Below are 12,436 nucleotides of genomic sequence, written 5' to 3'. Positions count from 1 at the left end.
CGTGCAGATAGTTGTCTTGCAAACGTCCCCATCTGTTGACTCAGGGATTGAGACGTGACTGCACGATCCGTTACAGCCATGCGGATAAGATGTCTGTCATCTCGACTGCGAGTGATACGACGCCGTTGGGATCCAGCACGGCGTTCCGTATTACCCTCTTGAACCCACCGATTCCACATTCTGCTAACAGTCATTGTATCTTGACCAACGCGAGCAGCAATGTCGCGATAAGATAAACTGCAATAGCGATAGACTTCAATCCCACCTTTATCAAATTCGGAAACGTGATGGTACGGATTTCTCCTCCTTACACGAGGCATCACAACACCGTTTCACCAGGCAACGCCGGTCAACTGCTGTTTGTGTATGAGAAATCGGTTGCAAACTTTTCTCATGTCAGCATATTGTAGGTGTCGCCACCGGTGCCAACCTTGTGTGAATGCTCTGAAAGGCTAATCATTTGCATATCAAAGGATCTTCTTCCTGTCGGTTAAATTTCGCGACTGTAGCACGTCAGCTTCGTGGTGTAGCAATTTTAATGGCCAGTAGTGTATTTTCTCTCACGGATATCAGCAGTGCTTGACGTTAGCGGGAATTGTTCCTCCCTGCACTGCCCTTCGCGTTTCGGTGGGTTCAGATTGCTTCCCGCACCTCCCTCAGAAATCATTCTTATGAACAATGTGCGCCGAACACCTGCGGCTTAGCATTATACCTTGTCGACAGATCTGCCACATCGTCACCTACCCTACTTTGGTTTCACTGCCCTTCAACAAACTTTCCGTAGCACGCGAACGGTGCAATAGTCCAGCTTCTCCGTTCCCGAGATGTTCCCTCCCAGGAGGCGGACTACAACAAGGTCGCTTATGTCAGCGGACTTCCGCATTTTCGGCCCGTATCGTTTCTGCTCCGCTTACGTACTTTCCTTAGCGCATGAAGTGCCCAGAGCGATGGGCGGTGGTGACAATGTTTTGATCACCACTGTGTGATGGTTCCTTGTCAGTTCTTAAGCAGTTTAGGCCTAGGCAGCACGACCAGATGCGCCGCGGGGCACGTGCCAGAGCGTGTGTAGAGGCGGCGTTTATCAGCGGCCTAGGCGGCTGTGATTGGCGGCTGGCGGAGCCACCAGACCGCGGCTGATGGTCGCGGGCAGCTATCGGCTTCAGACGCCGGTTTATCTGCTGACTGGACGGGCCGCTGCTGGGCTGTGCGCTCGCCGCTGATAACTGCGCTGATAGCCGTTGCTGATAGCTGGCTCCCCCATGGACCGACCGCGCGCTACACTCCTGCTCCAGGTACGTGAGCCGCTGAAGACATGTCTGTCACCCACACCCAAACTGCGTCAGTACGCTGCCGGTCGCCGGGGTCTTCCGTCACGAGATAACCCCCAGGCGGGGCTGCAAAGCCGCAGCATTAGCAGCCAGTCGGTCGGCCGATAAACCTGGAATACATGAATTTCAGACGGAAGTAATGTCAACAGTTCAAAACAGTGTTAATTTATGGATTACATCCAACGCTTCTTTGCACTGGTTCCGATTTGCTGAGCATTCGTGATAGATAAAGCTGGATTCCAGCACGCTTGTTAGACAGTACTGAAAGGAGACGTGTGAGTAAAGAAGAGCCTAAATTACAGTCGTAACTAGACACTTTCATGTCCAGTTCCCGGTCTTTAGGGCTCTTGTTAAAGCTGAGATTGTAATCTAGGCATAAATATCAGCATTTCGTGCAAAGTCACGGTTCAAAACTGGATGAGTTTGATTTGTATGCGTCTTGCAAGCCACGTCTACCCAAGTGCTAGGCCTTTTTTTTACGAATTAAACTGGATTACAGGCTGAAATACAGGCATCTAAGGCACTTATGAACACAGATTCGTGGTTAAAAGGCATGCAGGATGTGGTGCTGTGTGAAATATGTCAAACATTTGCCCGGGACTCCTTGTTAGACCACCAGTACAGATGCTGGAAAGAAGCAGCAAGGAATATGGTCATTATGCTCGAAATAAACAGGAAGGAACATTAATGTTTAACACCCCATCGATTGAAATAAGTAGAGTATTGCTATTTTAAAACTGACTATATTTGTTTTGTGTGTGGAATTCTCCAGATTTTGAGGGCTAGCGATTACATGATAACACAACTGCATCTCAGATAGTGACGCAGATACCTCTGCGACGTGCTAAGGTTAATGCGGTAGTACCACAATAAATCTCGAGCTGTGTTATGTAATTTGTCAGCACAAATCGTTATAATGCACAGATTTCTGTTTCTCTGCCAGAAAGTGCATTTTATTTCTAGTAAAAGGGTGTCAATTTTTAGTTCACATTTCTGTTGCTCTGGCTTCTGTGATGCATAAAACTCGATCCTTGAGAGGGCTATATCAATGACGGTTTTTCTTTTCCTACATTAGACGTTCAGTAACATGATAACAGTCTCATGGGCAACTGGCTAATCCTCAGTGGTGACACACATAATTTAGGCAGAAACAAACCTACGTTCACACTGCGTTTTGATCTTTAAACATTTATCAGTAGAAACACAAACTATACGTGTCCTTAACTCTTTATATAACTTGTGAAACGGTTTCAGTTTCACAGGATCGTGAAAGAATACTGTTAGCAATCTGCATTGTCTTGCGATGCCATTGCAAGCTGAAAATTGCTTCGCGGTATAAATGCTATAGAACATTCGCAGACTGTGTTTTAACTGACAGATACGAAATTGTTCCAGCAAGTAGCTACGGGAGACTCCATCAACATGTTAACATGTTTTGTATCCCACCACAGACGTGAAATGCGGTAAGGACTGAGCAGAATGATGCCTGCTTTAAAAATAATGTGTGAAATATGACAGCATAAATGAATATGTGATATGGTACTATTATTGTTTATCTGTAGCATACGGCTGCTACGGCTCCGTGATGTGAGCTGTCGAAATATTTCAGAAATATCGTTTTGCATCCAATCTCCTCAAGTAACTGTATTGATAAACCTGCGTCCGCATGTTGATCACATATCAGCGCTTTCCATTTCCTTTATGTGGCAGTTTAGTTAAGCTGCTCTTGACGCAATTGGTAGCTGGTCACACAAGAATTTTTACATTTGACAGTTGTCGCCACATGAATAGTACGAAAACATGTACGGGAAAAGATATTATACTCACATGTAACATTTTATTGTTATAAAGGCTGTTTCAGAATTCCTATTACAGACTTCTAGGAGTGGCGCAGGGACCTGCTGCATGATGTTCTGGGAAGGAGCACATGTCGGGAGGGGTACCGTTTGGATATAAAATACATCTGCAGATGGGTTCACTTTCAGATCTCCCGTTTCACGGTATGCACTTAGAGGATAGCGCGGTCGTCGGTCCCCGTTATAATAAGGGCATGACGTATAATTTTCATTCGACTGCAACAACGGCTGCAAGAAGCCAGCGCGTTCGCAACTGGTGTGAGTTGGCTGCTTCTGTGTTGGCAGCGCTGTGTAGCGCTTTGCATTGGATCTCTGACTGCGCTTTCTTTGTAAGAAATTCTGTGGCTGGTTGGACTCGTTGTTGGAAGTTAATCGCCTGTAGTGTTGGGCAGTTGGAAGTTGGTCGCCAGCAGTGATGGAAGTACTGTTTGGCAGTTGGATGTGAACAGCCAGCAGTGATGGATGTCAGATGTGAGAAGTTAGCATTGATGGAGATCCGAAGCGTTAGCGTAGGCTAACGATCTGTACATGTTCGACTTGGAGACTGAATATTATTCATGATTGTATACGTTTGTACTAGATGCCAATGACGATTTATATTCGTGTCTGAACTGGATGTCTCATTATCAAGGTAAAAAAAAATATATATTATTTGGTTTGCAACAAAATCTTTTCTTTGCTAACCACATGCCTATTAGTAGTTAGTGGCTTTAGTAGTTAGAATCTTTTATTTAGCTGGCAGTATTGACGCTCGCTGTATTGCAGTAGTTCGCGTAATGAAGATTTTTGTGAGAGCCGGCCGGAGTGGCCAGGCGGTTCTAGGCGCTACAGTCTGGAGCCGAGCGACCGCTAGGGTCGCAGGTTCGAATCCTGCCTCAGGCATGGATGTGTGTGATGTCCTTGGGTTAGTTAAGTTTAATTAGTTCTAAGTTCTAGGCGACTGATGACCTCAGAAGTTGTCGCATAGTGCTCAGAGCCATTTGAACCATTTTGAACCATTTTCTGAGGTAAGTGCTCAATGAAATGTATAGGTTATTGTTAGGATTTCTTTTTAGTTAGGGCCATTGTTTTGAGTTGGTATTGGTAGCAGTCGGATTGAATTACCGTTGTATATTGAGAATAATTAATGAATACGAAAAGTTTGAGTTCTGTTTGCCAGGGCAAAGTCAGTAGGTCAGTGTTGTAAGGACAAAGACCAGAAAAGTGACCCATTCAATTTCATTCTGCAATTTAGGTGCAGACACACTCATTTAAACAAAGAAGTTTCACTGGGAACAATGATTGTGGTGCATTCTTGACTTTCAAAAGGACTTCCTTCGTCTCGCAGAAGAGAACCATACCACGAGTGTACTAGAAACACTGTCCATGCCATTGGCTCTTGTAGGCGCACAGCTCAGAGCACATTGTCTCCGCTGTACGCGGAGCGTGAGAAGGAAGAACTGAAAGTGAACCGATCTTCAGCCTTATTTTACGCCCAAACGAGACAATTCTGGCTATTGGCTCTTTATCAAAATTTTATCTATTAGGTATGTTCTACAGCCCCTAAAACCTGTAGTAGGACCTGTCGAACACATTGCGTAGTTAGAGATGTCGCTTTTAGGTACTGAATTCGCCATGCTGTTTGTAACAGGTAAAAATTGAGAGTGCCTGTGTTTTATTACAGTGATGTTATATGCATCGCATCAAATTGTTAGCAGATGGTTACATGACGCAAATCTCCAATCCCGATAACAGCGGCGAGCACCACTTCGTACGTAACACCACATTGAACTCCGTTGCAGATGGGCAAGAAATCATGCCGAATCGACGCCCCACGATTGACGTCGGCTGTTGTTTATGGACGGAACTCAGATCGGTTTGTACCCTGATAATCGCAGACAACGTGTTTAGGTGACAACCCGAAAGTATCGGAAGCACCAAACACTATGCTGCCCCATATGTGCAACACGATGGTGGTGGAGTGATGTTCTCGGGGTGCCACTGTACAGCTCTTAGTTTTTGAGGGCAATTTTAGTGCACTGCCGTACAGGAACAAGAGTCTGCAACCGGTAGTGGGACCATGTCATCAACATTTTCGTGACATAATTCTGGTGGATGATAACTCGCGTGGTTGGGATCGCCCTAATGGAGTGCACTGTCTGTCCCCCTATCGAATATGCTCGAGATCGATTGGAACTACCAGTTTGTGGACTTTCACAGCGACCACGTACTCTGCGCAACCTACGCAGAATCGCCTTTGAAGAGTGGGACAGTTTGGATCATGGGTGACGTGATGATCTCATCGATAGTGTGAGAAAAGGGATTCAAGTCTGCATCCGAACAAGGGTGCGTTCCGCCATATATGAAGGTCGCGCAACAATGCTGTGAAAAACCATTCAAGCGAAACAGAGACTTTATTGTAACGGAAATGTTTCTTTGAAATGGTGATCTGGACACACTGCGAATGAATATATAGGCATCCCTATGACCCAATTTTTGTTTTCTGTGCCACGAATTTAGAAAAAAAGGGGGGAGGGGGGGGGTGATGCACAATTCTTGTTGATGTTTATGTAGAGAAATGAGGTTTTTTTTTAAATGCTTTCGTGGAAAATGTTACGATTTTTACAAAATCATGTTATAATAAATGATGTTTCTAAAATAACGCTTCGCTGGACTTCATTTTGATTTTCAAACTTTATTAATGCTTCCATATTACTATTAAAATATAATCACTGATGATAATGTGAATGATTTCCGGTAGCAGTCGATTCTTACGGTATGTAGATGCAAGGGAAATGTAATTTGGATGTAGTGGGGTAGCAGGGTACTTGGAGTGGGATACTGGGTGCCTGGACTCGCTTTCGCGGCTGATGTATCAAATTCGAAGGTGCTCTAGGAAGAGGAGGTGGTGTGGTAAGTGGTTGAGATGGTATAGATGCGAGATGCGGAAGGTAGGAGGATATCAAAGGATATGTAGAATGTAGGGGTGGAGAATGTAGGAGATGTCGAAAGGCATCGTCGCATTCACTTGCAGAAGACTATTTTCCCATGCTTTTTCGGGGAAGCGGAGTTAGTAGGTACAAATCTTACGGCTGCTACAGGTAGACCGTCGTCATTGGACAAATTCTGAAAGCGGATAACAGGGTGGGGATGGGGGGGAGGAATCCAAATTATTATCAATGTTATGTCAGCTCAGTTGTTTCCTGGTAGCTGCTTATGTTCCTCACTTGTCGTGACTTGATATTTACTTAACTGACAGCGCGTAGCCAGGAAAAAGGAAGTCTGCTGTTGTTATCTGTATTGAAACTGTACTTATTCTTCGATATTTCGACAGCCTCTCTGACGTTCCTTCTGTAAATATTGCTTTCTCTACCTATACCGCGTTAGGTTCTTAAAATCCATAGCCTGGTCACATTCTATTTTTAGACAACATAGTTGTGTGGAGATAACAGCGATTCGTTTACTTATAATCAATTATTCAAAATGACAGTCACAATCGCATTATTTATTTTGCCGCCAACCGGTTTCAACTCGCGATGGGGTATCTTCAAGGCAATTTACACCAGGCAGTTGACTCCAGCGAGCGACAAAATGGTGTAAATTGCCCTGAAGATGACCCCATCGCAGGTTGAAACCGGTTGGCGGCAAAATAAATAATGCGATTGTGACTGTCATTTTGAATAATTGGTCACATTCTTCTTGGTGCTCCACTGCCGCTGATTTTACATTTTGTCTTAAACGTGTGTGGCCTTCGTGCTCTTTAACGCCGAGCAGTGAAATAGTTTGATAAGGAATATTGTGGAATCGTACTTTCGATACAACCACAGGAGGATATTTAACTCATCACCACCATCAACAGTTTATAGTGCATTGAGGGAAATACTAAGAGGAGAACAAGGAGAACGCAGAACCCCGATAATGATTGGTGACAGGAACGTAGAAATTTAATGACGAGAAGTAAACTTTGTACAAATCGGCTCAGGCATCAGATCCTGAACTACTATTCCAGAAGCTAAGGCTGCATAGTAAACAGTTCTTGTCCCACTAGAATGTTCACTGAAGATGGGCTGGTGTGGACTCGCTAGAAGCAGACGATCGGCGCGAAGTACCCAAGTAGAAGGTGGTCTTCTTGGTAGTCGAGCTGACTTGGAACTGTCCGCTCTGCTGTGACGCCGGGGCATTTCTCTGACGGCGCCACCGCTGCAACTTCTTGGTGTGGCAGTCGCTGGGCTATATGGAGTGGGTTGTCAACCTATCGATATCTGTGGTGCTGTCTGATGGTTTGCGTGCTGTGCTTGCGACACCACATCCAGGCCCCCAAATCTCTTGGTCGTGGTCGCACGTGGTTGCGGGGCGACCTGACGGCGAGGGGGACGTCTGGGTGCAGATGCAGCAGATTGGACGAGAACCGGGATTGAAGTCGGCGACCAGCTCCAGAGCCCCCATGGGAACATCTGGAAGACTGCAGGAAGGGTGCACGCCTACATCCAGGGTCGGAGTCTCGAGTGCTGGAGGATCCCTTCGGAGAGGAAGGTGGCAGGGCGCAGGCGCGTCGCCCACGGCTGCATGGGCTGCTGTGATGATGGCATCGGGCATGATGGCATGTCCACCTCCACTGGAAGCGCCTCGGGCTGAGATGTCATCCGGTCCGCGGCAGACACCTGCGACTCTGGCTGCTAGGAATGTGCTGATCTGTAATACGAAACGCAGCGGCAGGAGCACGGAGCCTCACAGGGTAAAGCTAGTTCCAGGGTCTACAGAGCAGCAACCCTGTACAAAAAGAAACCCAAACATGTTGTATCCAACGGCATGCGAAATGGTCCCCTGTTGCCATCGCTGTCTGGGCTGGAAGGTCCTGAAGAGAACTGTGTCCTGGATGTGAAAATGAGGCCAATAGGAGAGCCATCGGCCGCTGATACCATTGGTTTAGGCGGGTTAAATGTGTGAGGCACGTGTTACTAAGTAGCGCCCGTTTCAATTGAGCAAAAGCCCATTGACATTCCTTGATCCACGCAAACGCAACGTCCTTACGCCGTAATTTGTGAAGCGGAGCTTCTATCTGAGATGCGCGAGGAATGAATTTGTAGTTCAGTTTGACTAACGCTGCTTGCAGTTACTTTAGCTTTTTGGGAGCCGACTAATCTCTGAAGGCTCGCAAATGAGTCTGGGCGGGGATGAAACCATGCACATTGGTCCCATATACACTACTGGCCATTAAAATTGCTACACCACGAAGATGACGTGCTACAGACGCGAAATTTAACCGGCAGGAAGAAGATGCTGTGCTATGCAAATGATTAGCTTTTCAGAGCATTCACACAAGGTTGGGGCCGGTGGCGACACCTACAACGTGCTGACATGAGGAAAGTTTCCAACCGATTTCTCATACACAAACAGCAGTTGACCGCCGTTGCCTGGTGAAACGTTGTTGTGATGCCTCGTGTAAGGAAGAGAAATGCGCACCATCACGTTTCCGACTTTGATAAAGGTCGGATTGCGGTTTATCGTATTGCGACATTTCTGCTCGCATTGGTCGAGATCCAATGACTGTTAGCAGAAAATGGAATCGGTGGGTTCAGGAGGGTAATACGGAACGCCGTGCTGGATCCCAACGGCCTCATATCACTAGCAGTCGAGATGACAGGCCTCTTATCCGCATGGCCGTAACGCATCGTGCAGCCACGTCTCGATACCTGAGTCAACAGATGGGGACGTTTGCAAGACCACAACCATCTGCACGAACAGTTCGACGACGTTGGCAGCAGCATGGACTATCAGCTCGGAGACCACGGCTGCGGCTACCCTTGACGCTGCATCACAGACAGGAGCGCCTGCGATGGTATACTCAACGACGACACTGGGTGCACGAATGGCAAAACATCATTTATCCGGATGAATCCAGCTTCTGTTTACAGCATCAGGAGGGTCGCATCCGTGTTTGGCGACATCGCGGTGAACGCCCATTGGAAGCGTGTATTCGTCGTCGCCATACTGGCGTATCACCCGGCGTGATGGTATGGGGTGCCATTCGTTACACGTCTCGGTCACCTCTTGTTCGCATTGACGGAACTTTGAACAGTGGACGTTACATTTCAGATGTGTTACGACCCGTGGCTCTACCCTTCATTCGATCCCTGCGAAACCCTACATTTCAGCAGGATAATGCACGACCGCATATTGCAGGTCCTGTACGGGCCATTCTGCATACAGAAAATGTTCGACTGCTGCCCTGGCCAGCACATTTTCCAGATCTCTCACCAATTGAAAACGTTGGTCAATGGTGGCCGAACAACTGGCTCGTCACAATACGCCAGTCACTACTCTTGATGAACTGTGGTACCGTGTTGAAGCTGCATGGGCAACTGTAGCTGTACGTGCCATCCAAGCTCTGTTTGACTCCATGCCCAGGCGTATAGAGGCCGTTATAACGGCCAGAGGTGGTTGTTCTGGGTACTGATATCTCAGGATCTATGCACCCAAATTGCGTGAAAATGTAATCACATGTCAGTTCTAGTCAGTTCTAGTATTATACATTTGTCCAATGAATACCCGTTTATCATCTGCATTTCTTCTTGGTGTAGTAATTTTAATGGCCAGTAGTGTATTTTATTTCCGTCTGGAAAAAAGAGCCCTTGTGTTTGCGACACTTGAGACCTGCCGATAATGGTACTTGAGAAAAACACTCGATATTGGCTAAACGTTGTTCTGGAGAACGTCATGACTACTTAATCCAGGTAATTTGAGCAAGAAGGCTCCTTGGCAGTCACTTGTTATAAAAAGCGTTGAAAGATCAGCGGTGCTGGGGCGCTATCGAACGGCAGGCTTTGAAATTCAAATAACCCGAGATAAGTGTCAATAACCCAAAATTTCTTTAAATGATCATCCAGAGGCAATCGGATGTAACCATAGGCCAAGTCTGTCTTGGGAAAAATAACGAGCCTCGCCTAATCTGTCCATCAGTTCCTCTGGGCGGGAGAAAGGGTACTTGTCAATCACTGTCAGAGTTCGTAGTCGACTTAAAATCAACACACAGTCGAAGATGTTCTAAATATTTGCGAAGAATCACTGATGGGGAAGATGACTGACTTATAATGATTGGCGTGATCACACCAGCAGCTTGCCATTGCCGTAATTGTTCAGCGACCTGTTCCCTACTTGCCCATCTCGAGGGAACTTTGGTTGTGCATTGTCTTTGAGTGACACAAAGGCTACAAGATTGTTCGTACAACCGAAACCGTCGCTAAAAAGTTCACTAAATTTGTCACACATAGTTTGAAGCTTGTCTGTAGGTACATCAGTTGAAATTTGCAACATTGACCTGTCGATTGACAGTCCGAAAATGTCAGAAGAATCTAAGCCAAAAATATGCTGCGAAGATTTGGCAGAAAGCACTGGGAATACAACTGCCTTTGTTACACCCTGAAAAGTAGCTGGCATACTGAAAGTTTCTAAAACTGGAATTTCCTGTCCGTTACAAGCTAACAAAACATGCGTAGCTGGACTCAGTATTGGTGAACCTAATTTTTCATAATTAAGTTTGTTCAGAAGTGTAACTGAAGCATCAGTGTACAATTGCAATTTGACGTCTTTCTTAACTACTGTCAAGTACGAGGGTAATCCTGAAAGTATGGTCTCCTATTTCTTTATAAGTACACAGACCTGTTTATTTCTACAATGGGTTACGTCAGTTTACAGCTTGAACATTTAGCTATTTTTCGACATAATCACAATTTCTGTCGATGCATTTTTGTAGACGCCGTGGCAGTTTTCGTATGCCCATGTCATACCAGCTCGCCGCCATGCTGTTCAGAAAGTTATGAACTTCTTCTTTCATTTCGTCGTCGGAGCTGAATCGCTTTCCGGCCAAATGTTCTTTTAACCTAGGAAACAGGTGATAGTCACTGGGTGCCAAGTAAGGACTATAGGATGTGTGTGTGATTATGTTCCACTGAAACTGTTGCAGGAGAGCAACGGTTTGCCGCCGAACGATGTGTGGATGAGCGTTGTCATGGAGAATGTGTACCCCGTTGCTCAACATTCCTCTTCTCCGGTTCTGAATTGCCCGTTTCAGTTTTTTCAGAGTCACAGTACCTGTCAGCGTTAATTGTGGTCCCAGTGGGCATAAAGTCGACCAACATACCCCTTTCCGATCCCAAAAAACGGTGGTCATGACTTTACCGGCAGACTGTTTGAATTTCCGCGGCTTTGGCGAAGAAGGATGCCGCCACTGACATGATTGTTGCTTGGTCTCAGGTGTAAAGTGGTATGCCCAGGTTTCGTCATCCGTGACAACTGAGTCCAGAAAGTTGTCCTGTTCGGCAGCAAGGCGGTGAAGAAATGCGCGGGAAGCATCAACTCGTTGCCGCATGTGGTCCTCAGTCAGCATGCGTGGCACCCGTCTTGCGCACACCATCCGGTAGTTCAATGTTTCCGTTAAAATTCTGTGAGTGGTGCTTCGGGAAACCTCAGGAACCAACGTGCAGGGATCATCCAGGGTGATCCACCGATCTTCACGCATGCTTTGCTCAACCTTCAACACTGTCTCCTCAGAACTTGACGCTCTCCCGCTCCTTTGTTCGTCCTGAATTTCGATCCGACCAGCTGCAAACTCTCTACACCACTTACGAACATTTTTGACATCCATGCACGACTCACCATACACTTCCGTTAATTGGCGATGGGTTTCAATCAGCGCAGTGGCCTCTGCGTTCAAAAACAGAATAACTGGGCGCAATTCGCACTTGGCAGTAACATCCAACGGGAGGTCCGTTCTCAACGGCTGCCAAGCCAAGACTGAGCGCCTCAGCGCGGCTTGTGCATGTTTACACACAGCGCGTGAAGCACCCTTCATAACAGTGTGACCAACTGCCACACCAACAGAGTTCTGTATTTATAACAAAATAGGAGACCCTACTTCTGGGATTACCCTCGTTACAAACACCTTGTCCCGAATACGTTCCACATCTAAGAGAGAACTATCACTTCAAACCCGTTACTGTCAGCTACTACAATGCGTGACAGGCGAAGTGGGCAAAGATTTATTTATTTTTATTTAAATGTCAAGTTCCGTAGGACCAAATTGAGGAGCAAATCTCCAAGGTCATGGAACGTGTCAATACATGAACTTACAACATAAAAAGTAATAACAGATAAAAATAAATGTTCATGAACCTGAAAGAAAATCAGTCCGTAAGTTTAAGCAAACGCTATCAGCAACACAATGAGAATCATCCTAATTTTTCAAGGTACTCCACGACAGAATAGAAGGAGTGA

At 46.2% G+C, this 12,436-nt stretch overlaps 1 protein-coding gene across 1 annotated transcript in view; it reads left to right on the top strand.

Annotated features, from left to right (window-relative positions):
- Positions 1-1,167: 1,167 nt before the first annotated feature.
- Positions 1,168-12,436, top strand: part of LOC126101418 (chondroadherin-like protein) — a gene marked incomplete at its 3' end in the record, with an annotated part of 212,176 nt that continues 200,907 nt past the window's right edge. Inside the window, exon 1 of the mRNA XM_049912079.1 lies at positions 1,168-1,292. Coding sequence (XP_049768036.1) covers positions 1,260-1,292 — 33 coding nt within the window. The remainder of the gene's footprint in view (positions 1,293-12,436) is intronic.

This window comes from Schistocerca cancellata, chromosome 9, assembly GCF_023864275.1.
Source record: "Schistocerca cancellata isolate TAMUIC-IGC-003103 chromosome 9, iqSchCanc2.1, whole genome shotgun sequence".
In the NCBI taxonomy this organism is placed as follows: Eukaryota; Metazoa; Arthropoda; class Insecta; order Orthoptera; family Acrididae; genus Schistocerca; species Schistocerca cancellata.
The sequence above is the reverse complement of the archived record's forward strand: the minus strand, read 5'-3'. Positions and strand labels throughout refer to the sequence as shown.